This window comes from Thermobia domestica, chromosome 7 (genome assembly GCF_964235325.1).
Source record: "Thermobia domestica chromosome 7, izTheDome1.hap1.1, whole genome shotgun sequence".
Classification (NCBI taxonomy): domain Eukaryota; kingdom Metazoa; phylum Arthropoda; class Insecta; order Zygentoma; family Lepismatidae; genus Thermobia; species Thermobia domestica.
Window position 1 is genome coordinate 179,683,654 of NC_137460.1, and position 14,729 is coordinate 179,698,382.

Below are 14,729 nucleotides of genomic sequence, written 5' to 3' on the forward strand. Positions count from 1 at the left end.
AAAGGTCACATATACATATGGTGCCTTGCACAACTTTTTAATGGTTGAATTTGTGAAGTGCTTCACATTTAACATGCAATATCTTGCAAATGGTACAAGCTACCATAAAACTCATTACACCAATGAATTTTCGAGAAAATTTTGTATGAATTTGATGTATCACATACACCTATTTCCATTTGAAAAACCGAAAGTTGAATCCAATATCGCGGATCCAAGATTGTGGCTGCTGCGGATAACACGTGTCAGAGAAGCAGTGCTTGATCCAATTTGTTTTGCATATGTCAACATTCATGTTCAGGTACATCTAAAGAAACTAAAAGCAATTTTGTGACCAAGTGTTATAGTAGTGTATGAATTCCGGATATATGAAGGCCCATAAATATGCAAATTACCCGTGTGGGCCACTATAATTAGTACAATACACTTTCGGCCGCCGAGAACTTTGCATTTAAATCAATTTTAGACGAATCCCGAGGGGACACTTGGTGAATGTACCTTGTAAGACCACAAGTTGCAGTTCTTCTTGCTGATTGATGCTATTTTTTACCTGGAATGATATGTCGGATAATACGGATGTGGGATGAAGAAAGTCAGATAAGCGAGACCATGGCGTATTGGTGTTTCTTGCACCTAAATCTGTAAAATATTTGTGCACAAAACATCTTTCACTCACTAGCTAAATTTGTGGATATGATCGCACATCTTGCCTTATAAAGTATAGTGTTATACGAGAATATATATATTCTCGTAAAGAATATATATATTTAGCATGCTGAAAACCTGAAGAAAGACCAATGATTTTCTATAGCTTTTTTTAATAACGAGAAACTTGTTCATTTCATCACGATAAATCACGTTTGGTACTAAGATGTCTGTTTCTGTCTATATATATATTTTTACACTTTATTGGAGACAAAATTGTTCTTTTTCTAAGAAAAGAGGATGACAGAAGAAGCTATACAACAGCATAAGCTGAAAACAATCGCTATTACTAATAGTACACTAATTGTGAATAAATACGTCATCAGAGGAAACAAAAAAGTTATATCCTTATTATATTGTTTTGGTACTTATTAACATAAAAATTATACACTTTCTATAATGTTTAAAAAAACAGGATGGGATGGAATTCGATCTGGTCTCAAAACAGTATAAGAACTACCAGTCCGCCACTCTACCCCTTTGACAACAGAGACTGCCTTTTGTTGCCTGTCTCTTTCTTAACAAGTAAATGCTCATGGCTATAGAGCATGTCACTTCCAAACTTAAGACAACAGTTTTCCTCTTTGTTTCTATATTTCCGTACAACATCTTGGTTACAGAAGCTAATTTATATTCGGCAGACAATTTACACCCTAGATTTAAGATAATAAATGCAATATTTTACTCCACTTTCCAGTTCCTTGATTCAACTCTCCCCCTACCAATAGTGTTATTCCCCTGCAATCGTGCTCTGCTACTGCAAAAATTCCTCGAAAACATTTTTGCCAGTATACACAAAAACGAACATAATTCTTTTCTTATAATTTTATTATTATTTTTTTCATTTTTATGTAATAATCTAATTATTTATTTTACATGTTTCCTTCTATTCACTTATTATTTTATTATTATATTTTTTTGAAATATCTCCTTAGATGGATTGCTTTCTATTATCTCCTCTTACTAATAACTGAAATTTACCCATAAACGTAAGGAAGATGGAATAATTGCGAAAAATCGCGTTACAGTATACGCACTTTTTTTTTCTTTGAGCATAGGGATACTTGAACCTGAACCCACAAAGTGGGGGTGATGTATACATTTGCTGAAAGCTTGGGTCAAGGTAAGATAAAAACCGGTTACCAAAATTGGGGAGGTCTCAAGCATTTCGCTTGAAGGTAGCACCTTACTCCTTTTTATTAAAATCTTTAAGCGTGTCCATAAAGCCCCGAAAAATCTGAAACGGTGAGATAAATATGAAAACAGAAAAACATGTCTTTCATCATTTCAAAAGTACAACGTATCAAAGTAAAATAAATTTTCCCAAGGTCACCCTCAGGGTCCCAGACGGGACCCAACTCAAAATTTTTAAATGGAAAGGGGGCTCAACCTGCATATCGTATGAAAGTTGATGTTAAATAAAAGAAGATAAATCAAGTCGCGACTCTCTACGATAAGCCTGTGAAAAATAGCGGTGGGTCAAAATATCAACACAATCGTCATTGCAAAGTCTATGGCCACTCATATGAATCTGAAATGGTGAGGTTGGTGTAGAAACAAAATCACGGATATGCCATTATTTCAAAAGTATAATGATTCAAAGTAAAAAAAAATGTTCCAGGGTCCCAGACGGGGTCCAATTCAAAATGTTGAAATGGGAAAGGGGTTCAAGTTAAGTATAGTGCCGGCGGATTGTATTACAGATGAGGAAGTCCAGGTGACGAGCACCCGGAAATTTTCACACCCAATGGGCGACAGTCTATCCCCCTTCCTTCAGCGGACTGGAGGATTGGGTCATGCCATATTCTTGTGTTCATGGAATTTGCGTTGTACTGTAGAACATCGATATACTGTGATACAGTGAGATGCTGTGACTGTGATTTGTGATTCCTATTCTTGTTTATTCATTTACGACTTCCTTTTTTTATTATTTTTTTTAAAAAACATGATTCACATTATTTTGAATCTAATACATTCTGTGACAGTGTTAAGTGGCTCACTGCCAGGACAGATTTTTGCAAGAAAAAGGATAAGACCGACACACACAAAAATGTGTTGTTCGAGTTATGTACTGATACAGTGGGGGGAATGTGTTGGGAAACAGATTTTACAAGAAAAAAATGGATAAGAAAATTTAATATGTGCTAAGAAGAAGAACTATTAATTTTTTTTTTGAGAAAACAACCTTGCCTAAGGGACAAGAGAGACTTCGTAATTATTAGAAATATAATTAAAGTGTGATAAAGACGGAGGATATAAGGAGGATACAGGCTGGCAAAAAGGAAGGACGGAAGCAGCCAAAGACGAGAGGAAAATTCAGTCATGTGGGTGAGAGGACACCTTATATTCATGTAAGACCTTTTCTGTTTGTAAAATCTTAGTTGGAAAAGAATCTGGGCTAAGTAAGGTCTCTTGTGTATAATATTTTGTGATTACGAAATTTACTTTATTTCAATGTAATTTTATTGTGGTTTTGCATTTTCAAATAATCTCTCTCAGTGTTAATAAAGTTTGCTTACTTAAGTATTCCTCCCGGTTCTTTTACTTACTTCCACAGAGAAGAGATAAGAACCAGTATTTTTGAATTGACAGCGGTGGATACTCAACACTACCGATACTATAACATTCTTTCATTTTTATTAATCAATAGTATGAAAGCTTATGTTAAGTGAAAGAAGAGTAAACAAGTCTCAACTCTTGATGAAAAAGTCTATAGCCATTCCAATTAATCTGAAACGATGAGACATGTGTTAAAACAAAACAAACCAAAAAAAAAAAAAAAAAAAAACTAGAATGTGTCAAATGAAATGTCTCGCTGCCATTTTACAATGCTTATCGACAGTCGAGACTAGTCCAATGTCCAATTCTGTATCATTTAACACGAGCTTTTGCATGATGTGCTTATTTACCCCCATTGGCATTTGAAACTTTAAGTTGGACTCCGTCTGGGATCCTGCGGTTGAAACTGGGACATTTATTTTTTCCTTTGGTACATTGTAGGCCTAATAGGAGTGGCCATAGACTTTTTAATGACGCTTGTGTTGACATTTTGACCCACCGTCATTTTGCACAGGCCTATCATCAAGAGTCGAGACTTGTTTTCTCTTCTTTCACTTAACATAAGCTTTCATACGAGACTCAACTTGAACCCGTTTCAACATTTTGAGTTGGACCCCGTCTGGGACCCTGACCCTGCGAGAGAGACTGAAAAGTTTTTTTTTCTTTTTTTTTTTAACTTTGAATCATTATACTTTTGAAATAAAGACATATTCGTGGTTTTGTTTCTACACCTATCTCACTGTTTCAGATTCATATGAGTGGCCATAGACTTTGCAATGACGATTGTGTTGATATTTTGACCCACCGCTATTTTACACAGGCTTATCGTACAGTCGAGACTGATTTATCTTGTTGTACTTTTGAAATCAAGAAAGACATGTTTTTCTGTTTTCTTATTTATCTCACCGTTTCAGATTTTTCGAGACTTTATGGTCTCGCTTAAAGATTTTAATAAAAATGAGTACGGTTCTGCCCTCAAGCGAAATGCTTGAGACCTCCCCAATTTTGGTAACCGGTTTTGATCTTACCTTGACTCAAGCTTTCAGGAAATATATATACATCACCCCCACTTTGTGAGTTCAGGTTCTAGTACATCCCTAGTTAGAGTACAATGAACACAAATTAACATTCAAAGTATAGCCTTTCGTGTTGGACTGTCTGCGGCCACTTTTCTGCCAGTTCCTCGAATCCACGTCGATACAACGTCTCGTCTTTATAGGCAAAGAAGTCAGTCAGTGCTGTTTCTACTTTCTGCTGGTTGCTGTTGCATCGTAACTTCAGAAAGTGTTCCATGGACCGAAACAGGTAGTAATCTGAAGGGACTTGGTCAGGATTATATGCCGCATGTGGCATCAGTTCGATGCCATCAAGTTCTTGAATTTTTGTTGTGCTTTTCGAGCCGAGTGTATTTGTGTACTATCTTGTTCCGCCAACAAAGGATATTTTTGGCGTAGTGCAGAATACATCCGCTCCGACTGTTCGCAATAAGGTTGGCATGGATGGTATGACCATTAGGAACGAATTCGAAATAAATTACTCCATTGTAGTTCCACCACACATAAAGCAGAACTTTATGTGCGAAATGACTCTTCCTGACGACCGGAGATGGAAGTTGGCTCTTGCTCAACCACTGTTTTTGCAAATTCGGATTTCAAAAGAAAGAAGAAAAAGAAAAGCCCTCTTTGTTGCATATGACAATCAGTTTCAGGACAGACATAGTGCGGCAGCTCCTGATAGGTTATACCAGGGCGGCTGCAACTTTGTTGATAGACATATTTGCAACATGCACGACATTTTTGGAAACAACGATTTGCTGTGCTGTGATTTATTGCATTTTCCCCATTCCCATGACAAATGTTTTGGGTTTTCCCCTTTCCGCAAAGTCATGCCTGAGTTTTGTACTCATACAGTAACAGTTCACGTCTCAAACGTTGCTGAGTACTCATCGTCACTGCCACTAAAAGCTGTCAGAAGATACTGACGAGAATGGCAGCCTGCATGTTAAATGGTCCGCTTGCCACACTACCTCTTGAGCCAGTTTGGCCTTCTACGTAACGTCCGATCACGGCGTATACCCGCGCCTAGTGTTTGAGTTGTGGAAATATTGCACGATCTATGACTTTTTTTTAATATAGAAGATGATCTTCTCTAATTAGGAATACATTTCTAAAACTTAGAAACTTTTATTAGTTAGTGAATTTCAGACAACAAAGTTATGGCTAATGTACCTGCAAGATTTGGATTGTGAATAATGCAACAATTGGTGGATAACAGCAGTGACAAAGCTAGATTTTGCTGTCTCGTAATTTAAGACTCTTTCTCTCTTTTGCAAAATCTACTACGTCTCCAGACGTGTTCATACCTTGCTTGCTATCAATTGTGGGTCTGCATCTTCGTCATTGTTGAAGGAAAGTACGACCAATTTGAACTTCGTAAATACATTATAAATAATTAGGTGTTTGCTTATGAGTAATGAATAATCCTAGGAGTAATAGCTCAAAATTAAAATAAACGGATAACGTCAACATCACATTCACAAGAAAGGAAGATAACTGAAGCAATACGCTTTAAATATGGTGGAAATAGAGATTATGATTATCATAGAAAAACTGAATTAGTACAATAGTAGTATATTAAACTAGTTATTGACAACCTTTTGGATTATTTTAAGCAAAAATGAACAGAGAAAGATAAGTGGTATCTCATTAAAAAGATACAAAGTTGTTTTGGTATATTTATATATACACACATACATATCACAATCCACCTTATATTCAATAGATAAACACTGTTTTTACACATACAATAGAAAATAGAATGTAAGTATACATATATACAAATAACGCATACACAAATAAGAGGAAGATCTTATATTGTACTAAACAGAATATTGAATTAGCCTTTACAAACATAAGGATGACATTGTATCAATATCCACTTTTCACATTATCCTGACATTACAATCACTACCTTAATGCAAAAACTGCTGTATAAAGTCAGTATTTCCATCTGTAGAATAATGGTCAAGGCAAGCATGGTGATATTTCTTAGGGCAAGGTAACCACCTGCCTGATTTATATTGCTCCCAGCTAGTTTTCATACCAAGATGTATCCAAGATTGTGCATGTTTTAAATAGTTAGGACCATACCGATTACGAGCATAAAGACCAGGATTACTTTGTGCATTTACCCATACACCATGAATATTAACTTTGGTTGGATTTCGATGGAGCTCATCAGGTAGGAACATCGTACTAAACTTGTCGAAACCCCACATTTCAAAATATACATCTGGTGTATGAAACAAAAAATATCCGAAACTTTTATTATTAGGTTCTTCGAAAGAATCTAGCTTAAATCCTTTGTTTCGGAATCGATTTTGTGCTTTGTAAAATGTAACATAATCTTTACTCTCGAAAGTGATGTCACCGTCTAGATCCCACGGCATGAAATTTCTAAGTTTCACAGCACCAAGCACAGATCCTGCTTCTATCTCGTAGCGGAGGTATTTCTCTTTAGCAAACATGTCAAGCGCTTTGAAAGCTCTGGCAATTTGTACCAAACAACAAGAAGGTAACAAATACGCTTTGGCCCACGAACTTGGTTTACATGTAAGTCCTAATTCCTTGCATGAGAAAAAATGCAACGTATTTGGAGGAAGATATATTCGACTAATTTCCCACTGGCGAGCCAACACCACCCATGCTTCTCTTCGAGTTCGTACTGACTGTGGTACGCCCCACGTAAAATACATAATATCTGGACAATTCAGAGTTAAAACGTCGGCTTGCTTCACTTGAAGAAACCAATCATCTAAAACTACTTCTGACGGTAGTTCTTCACTGAAAGGAATATCATACAACACCGATGTCTTTGCAACGAATGGTCCCTCTAAATAATCACAAAACATACATCCGTGTACTGAATAGCGATAGCCTTCAAAATATTTAAGAAAATAGTTTTTTATTTCAGTCTGAAAACAACCTACTTTCCAGTAGCCACTAAGATTTCTAAATGCTCCTCCTACTATTCCAACCAATGGCATAGAATTAATTATTTCAATTTGTCTGCCTAGATTTGAGTACGAATTGAAATAAATTATCTCCCTTGAAATCAATGTATAAGGTGTTTTTACATTTCTTATAATTTTATTTAATACCTTTCCAGAGTGTACTTTTTCTTTCCCAAATGTTACCAATTGAATGTTCTTATATTTTTTGGCTATTTGTTCAGTTTGATTGCTACTAGAAGCTATAACAACAGTTAAAGTGCCACTGTAGTCACTAAAACTTTGCAAAGCACTGTCCAACTTTTTCAGCTTCGCATCACTCATACCTACAGCATTTAGTACAATAGTGACTAAGTTATCAGTTTGTTGTGGATGGTCACATGTCTCGCTCATGAATCCTTCATAGTGAATACCATCTCCACCCTCATGCTTATTAGCTCCTTCACCACAGATATCGTGCATGTCATTTGCTGAACTTTTCTTTCCCTGAGATGTAAAGTCTTCCTGGCTAAGGGCAAACCTCGGATCTAATGTTCCAATGATTCTATTTAACGAGTGTGCAGTATCCATACTAGGCTTTTTTCTGGGATCTAGAATGATAAAAGTTTATGACAAATTCCTTAAAAAAGAATAACATAAACAATTCAAAGAGAGTTGTTAATAAACCTGAATTAAATTAAATATATAGGGTGTTCGGAAACAACATCAAAAACATACGGGTTGTGATTACTGATACCAACATAAGACAAAAAGTAAATATCTACTTGGGTGTAGAAATGGATCCTTTCGGCGCTATGACCAGCCGGAAATTTATCGGAAAATTTCGGAAATTGCCACTTAAATTTCGGATCGAAGTAGGATAAAAACGAATCACTCATTATTATTTGTCGCAGATTTCATTCATGCAAAATTTGAAGTGGTGCATAAACGGCGCAAGGGCAGTCCCTCTAAAATTACGCAACCCTTTGGTATTTTGCCAAAAGTGAAGGCAAAAGATAATGGGCGCCCACCCCTGATTAGTCATATGAGACCCAACTGCTGGATGGAGGTAAGTTTCCATATACAAGATCAGCACATATAAGATGAGACATATTGAATGTATTGACATCCAACGTGTCGAATGCAGACATTGCATTCATTTTCAGGGATTGTAATGAAGAGACCGGTGATGTGGGCATGTTTGTGGTTACGAGAAATGGCTTTGTTGAATGTCTGTTTTTTATCCCTGGAAAGAATCAACCAGATAGGGTAGAGTTAAAATCCATTGTCTCTTTTGAGACTATTCCTTTCCCGTGAGACACCTATGGCTTCCTTTACTATTCTGTCCCAAAAAATTGCTACACGGTTATTATGGTGGTATTTGTAAAATAAATTCTCCAAGCTCAGGCTATGCTCCGCTATTCCTGACTTTTTGGGTTACTTATGTAGCTGTTGTGTTGCTTGCATGGTTATTCTATTGTAAGTCCAGTTTGTCCTATATATGATCTGCCACATTCAGATGGTATACGGTATACACCACGGGTTTCACTGTTTTGAGTAATGATCTGATATTCGCTGGAGGTTTATGAATAACTCTTACACCATGCCTGGCAAGTATGCTGTTGAGTTTGCCACAGGTGCTGCGAATGAAAGGCAATACGACAGAAGAGAGATAATCCTCACTCTTAACTTTTTTTTTATCCCTTTGTATTGGGTAGTAACGGCCCTTTTTATGGCCATGCTGATATCTGTAACACTGTAGCCATTTTCTTGTAGCGTCGAACGAAAATGGTTGAATTCCTCTTGTAAACTTTCCTGGTCATTTACGGAGACTGTTCTATGGGACAAGGTGTAGCACTATAAGACGTGACTTACGAAAGAAGCTGCCTGCGTTACGATAAATATCCGTATATGTCGGCTTCCTACATAGGTTGTGTCCTAATGTTCGTCAGGTTTACGGCGAACAAGAATATCAAGAAAGGCGAGGCATCCATTCTGCGAATTTGGTGAATTTGATTTGAGAGCGACGACAGTTGAGAAATTCCAGAAAATCCAGGACCATGTGGCCAGATAGCAAAAGTATCATCAACGTACCGTGCTTAAGAACCGCCGCATCGAAAGCTTCATGTTCAAACCACTTCATTTGGTTGGCCCTTTTCAGGAACAAAAACATTCAACAAAGCCACTTCTCGTAGCCGCAACTACAGCCAATAAAGAGGCAGCATCACTTAGACAATCACACGCCACCATTTATTAACTCCATCCCTACATACTCACAATATGTACATGTCCACATCTTCGATTTCTTCATTACAATCCCTAAAAACGAATGCAATGTATGCATTCGAAACATCGGATGTCAATACCTATACTTGGCTGATAGCCCAAGAAGTCTTAGTACAACCACGTCATCAGGAAAAATTCAATTCTTTCTTAAGATGTGATATAGTCAGCATCACGCTCCTCCAGTCTCCCGGCTTTCCCCAGCTGAGTGAGCTGTTCTGTATGGGAACGAGAAATGTTCTGTTTTGTGTGTATTGTTCTGTATTCTTTCCCTCCTGAAATCGAGTCTGAGTCACCCAGTTGGTAGACAGATATGGCACGAAGTTCACCACCGTGGTTGTATTCTACCAAAAGTTCAATGAAGAAAAATAATCAAATACAGTATTCTATAGAGTAAAGTCATACGCACGTAGTTCTTCAAATTAGAAAGGAACTCATATGTTTGAAAGTAGTGTTGGAAAGTGAGCACTTTTGACACAACATATGCTTCCTAACTTTTCTCAATCTCCTATTAGAGAGGTTTTAGTGTTGTTTCCGTACACCTTGTACAGTATAATAGACACAACTAATAGGAAGGTGTCAAAAGAGCAGAAAAAAGACAATGGAACAATTCGATATCAGATGTCATTTACAAAATTTAAAATGTAATGAGAACAAAGCTTTAAGAAAAATTGGCAAAATGGACGTAGACTAAAACATAGCAGAACAGTCCTACTAAGCACCTCCTTACGTTAACCCTGCTTTCTGAAAATAAATAACATTGAAACTAATTTAAACTTCAATGCGGGTTGTATCATATATTATTATATACACTTAAATTTATTGCTTACTTGAATGCACTTGAATTGATTTTATAAACGATATTTCACTCGTTCAGCTACAGTCTACATACTGAGTGTTGAAACCAAAAGCTCTTTCACACGCTGAAATATCTATTTCTCTTAAACAGAGTAATATGGTTAAACATCATAGAGTCTATTTATTAATTTGAGGAATAAAATGAATCACTTAAATTAAAAACTTTACAAATATCAGAAAAAAGTAAAATATACCTATTAACTTATTCACTTACATAGTCGCTATCTTTCTTGATAGAATTTTAGTCTATTTAAATGCTCCTATAAGTATAAACATTTTATTAAAACCGTTAAAAAAATCATAAAATCTCTTTTATATTGGTCAAATCCGCATTTCTACCTTTTCATATCAGAATGAAGGATCCTAAATTGAACTTAGATGTAGAAAATCTGGAAGACACAATGGAATTTCATAATAAACTATTCAATCCATATACACTAAAAATGATAGATTTCTCTTAGAATTCCTTTTGCGCCGAAAATACCATGGAAATAACAAAGAGAACAGAGTTGCTCCCGATCTATAACGAAAAGTATTATTATTCAATTTTGTTACGGAATAGGCTATATGGAAGATTAAAGATAAGAACCAGAGTTGAAAGCTGTATGGCTCTCACCTGGTTATGGCTTAAGCTTATGATGTCAATCTTACAACATAATATGCAGAAATGCAGAGGTTTTCTTAGATGCCCGCAAAGACACGGGTTAAGAAATAAAATCAAAGGACACTAAAAATACATGATTTCTCGTGATCGTAATATAGGAATTATGGATATGTTAAAATATCAAGTAATATTTTCGATAAAGTGAACACTTCCAAATACCTAGAATCAACATTACCAGACATTCTGTCGAAAAATTTGAAGATTAAAATATAAAAAGCGATAATTATATATATTATGCTGTAGTATTCCGCTGCGTACTGTTAGCGGAATGAGCAAACAATTTTGGTGACCTTTGCCCCAAAATCCATGCTCCCTGGTCCATAGCCAATAATCCAGAGGTACATTAAATTTTAGCACAGGCACTTTGGCACATCCACAAAATTTTGGAAGGGGTATATAAGACTATTCCTTAAATTTTAGAAGTAAACTACCACGATATGTACATCTATAAGTCTGACTTGTCCATGTCGTTCCCTTTTATGGGTAAACGTCAAAAATTCATATTTCGTAGGTTTTCGACCTATTTTATCCTCTTTGATGAGGCTTTGATACGTTATATATTTATATAAATGAGTATAGGGGTCAATTTTCTTTCATACGACAAGGGTATGATGATGTTCCCTTTTTAAATTTTGGGAGGTGTACATGGTAAACCCTTATTCTTGAAACTGTCAAAACTAAAAGTTCGTAAATGGTCTCTATTAATATGGTTATATAATTGTGTACATTTTGATGATCCTTGCTGTTTCCCTCTATGAGTTAAATTGTTAAATATTGACATTTGGGAGGTCTGTGATCTAATTTATTTTCTATCGTGTAGTTTTATTGTAACGTACGATTATATGAATGTATATAGGGTCTTATATTGTTTCAATGGATATGAGTATCTTGAAACACTCTTTCTAAACTTTGAAAGGGGAACATTGACACCCTTAAATTGAGGGATTGTCAAGAAACAAAATTTGACAAATATTCTCCAGAATATATATATATATATAAACAAACTTGGATGATCATGCTGATTCTTTGCATGGATAAAATATTGCCAAATTTTAAATTTGGAGAATTTTGACATAAAAGATGAGAAACTTTATTATATCATACGATAATATGGATGAGTACAGGATATATCTGTCATGGGTGAAATCTGATTACTTGCTTCCTACATCTAACTCCAAATTTTGTACTTGAAACTTAATAGTTAATTACAGTAACATCAATAATTTCATACTTTGAATCTCAGGTTTGCAGTTGAAGGCCATTCGTGTAAAATTTAGGACTTGAAATATGATAGGTAATTACTAAAGTTAATTGATGTGCAACAATAGTAATTTCACACTTTGAAACTTAGTTAAAACTTGCAGTCCAAGGTCATTAGTGAAAAGTGATTCTCAGTGCAATCTAATTGGTTATCCCTTTCAAATCTATTAAAAAGTTTTATTGTAGTTAGGAAAATTTCTCAACTACAGTTTTTTTTAATAGTTTGAAATCCGGAGCCTTGGGATTGTTGTTACGACTCATAGTCTAACCTCATTTGTGAAAGCTTGATAATTAATTTTTAACACAGATTGATATGCAAGAACAACTATTTCATATTTTCAACTTGTCAAAATTCGTAATCTAAGGTCATTAGTAGAAAGCTATCCTTGGTGCAATTTCATTGGGTAATCACTTTCAAATTGCAATTTAAATTATTCGAAATTTTTTCGTATGTTTTAATTTTTTACCACTGTTTTAAAATTTCTTAGTTTGAAAATTTGTAAACCCTTTGGGATGTGGTTAGAACTCATAGTCTATCACTGATAGAAGATTTTATAACTTGATAAAAGATAGTTAGTTCTAGAAGCGATTGATATGCAATTAACAATTTGACACTTTTGAACTTTAAGGACAAATCATAGTCTAAGCTTAGAGGAAAGTTATCCTTGGTACAACTTGATTAGCTGATCATTTTATTTTTTCTAAATTCCGTTGATCACTGTTTTAATTTTTTGAACACCTTCGTTTAAAAGTTTGCGTTTGAAATTTTTTGATTATTTTTTTTAGTTTAAATATGTTCTCCACTCATTAAAAAGCTTTTTAAAAATTTATTTAACAGTTTTTCAAAAGAGTCTGATAATTTTAATTCAAAAGTTTTCCATCAATGCTTTCTAAATATTTCTTTGAAAAATTTGATTTATTTTTTTACTACCTTAAACTGTAACTCACTAACTTTTTAAAGTCTAGTAATAGAATCACTTCTAAAGAATTGGAACAGTTTACAATAAGAATTTAGCAACACTCTATCATGATGCAATTATACATGTCAGAACAACTTCATGCAACATGCCAGAATTACGAAATGTCAACATTGGTACCTCTATAAAGCATGAACAAAGTTGGCAACAATACATTAGTCAATAGGTTCATAGTGTAATTTATTTCTTTTTCACATTTTTGTAAAGTTTTATTAGAGTGTAGAGTTTCTCTTCATTCTTCGATGATCTGTAAAAATTTACTGATCGGTGTTTAAACCACGCTATTCTGTTCAAGAAGGAGCTTTATTTCAGCATGTGAAAAAGCTTTTTTTTTTTAAAAAAAAAAAACATGTATAATGTACATCTGTATGTTGTAAACAAACAACACGTGGTTCGGCAAGAAGACTTCACACCAGATGGATCTACAATCGCTTGCAGACGACGGCTTCTAGCTCGTCCCACGGAGCAGAAGACGACATCGGAACAGAGCGCCACCGCCACCCAAAGAACCCTATAAATTGGATGGACAAAGGAAATTCAGTACCAGTTTTCTGATGACCCTCCTCTAGTCAGCTACGGGACTTTCGGAGTAACCTAACCCCAGGCCTCTAGTCTGCTATGGGACTACGCCTATCCTATGTCCTGGCTTAGCCTGCTGCGAGGCTGAGGAATCCCAACCTCAGCCGCTTAGCCTACTTCGGGGCTCTGTTGGCCAACTAACCTACCCACTGCTCGCTTCGGAGCTTTGGGCACCTAATTCCACTCCGCTTAGCCTGCACAGGGCTCTGCAGAGATCCTGTTTGCGACCTTACGGTCAAAGACCACCTATAACTAACCTCTGATATTAGAGAGATTAATTTGTACAGTATTTTGTGGAAATACTTTATAGAGAAATTTTATAATAAAATTGGTAGTGGGAGATCGATTCCGGACACTCTTTTTATTAATACTCTACCTATACCTATAGGGAACAAAACTTTACATGCTAGAGGCTCTGACCAGCTCAGCATTGATCTGGATACTCCCTTACCGGACAGTATTTTTATTAACTTGAAAGTGAACTCTTTTTTTAATGTATGTGATTTTCTTCAGTGTACAATTAGTGAAATTACTAAATCGTACTTGACTTTACTTGGTGCATGCCTCATACTAGATTAGGAAAGAACACTTTTCCGGAGGACGGTGCAAATATGGATCAGAGTTCGCGCCCTTCTTTCAATATACCACACTTCACTAAATATTCGGGACACGTTACGGAGGACCAGATAGATTTTTTACGCTTTATGACCATCTTGCGTTATTGCATTCTTAGAATGCTGAGAAAAAGAAAGAACTGTTACCAATGTATTTACAAGACATGGCGCTGGATTTAGTACTACAGTTAAAGGCCCAGAACCGGTTAGATGCACTTAATTACGAACAATTAAAGGATAAA

General features: G+C 35.6%; 1 protein-coding gene across 6 annotated transcripts in view; it reads right to left on the minus strand.

Moving 5' to 3' along the window:
* Positions 1-5,836: 5,836 nt before the first annotated feature.
* LOC145690593 (uncharacterized) overlaps positions 5,837-14,729 on the minus strand; it is a 516,851-nt gene continuing 507,958 nt past the window's right edge. For all 6 annotated transcript variants that reach the window (XM_081765636.1, XM_081765633.1, XM_081765635.1 and 3 more), the window contains exon 4: positions 5,837-7,863. In XM_081765636.1, coding sequence (XP_081621762.1) covers positions 6,236-7,863 — 1,628 coding nt within the window. In that variant the 3' untranslated portion in view covers positions 5,837-6,235. The remainder of the gene's footprint in view (positions 7,864-14,729) is intronic.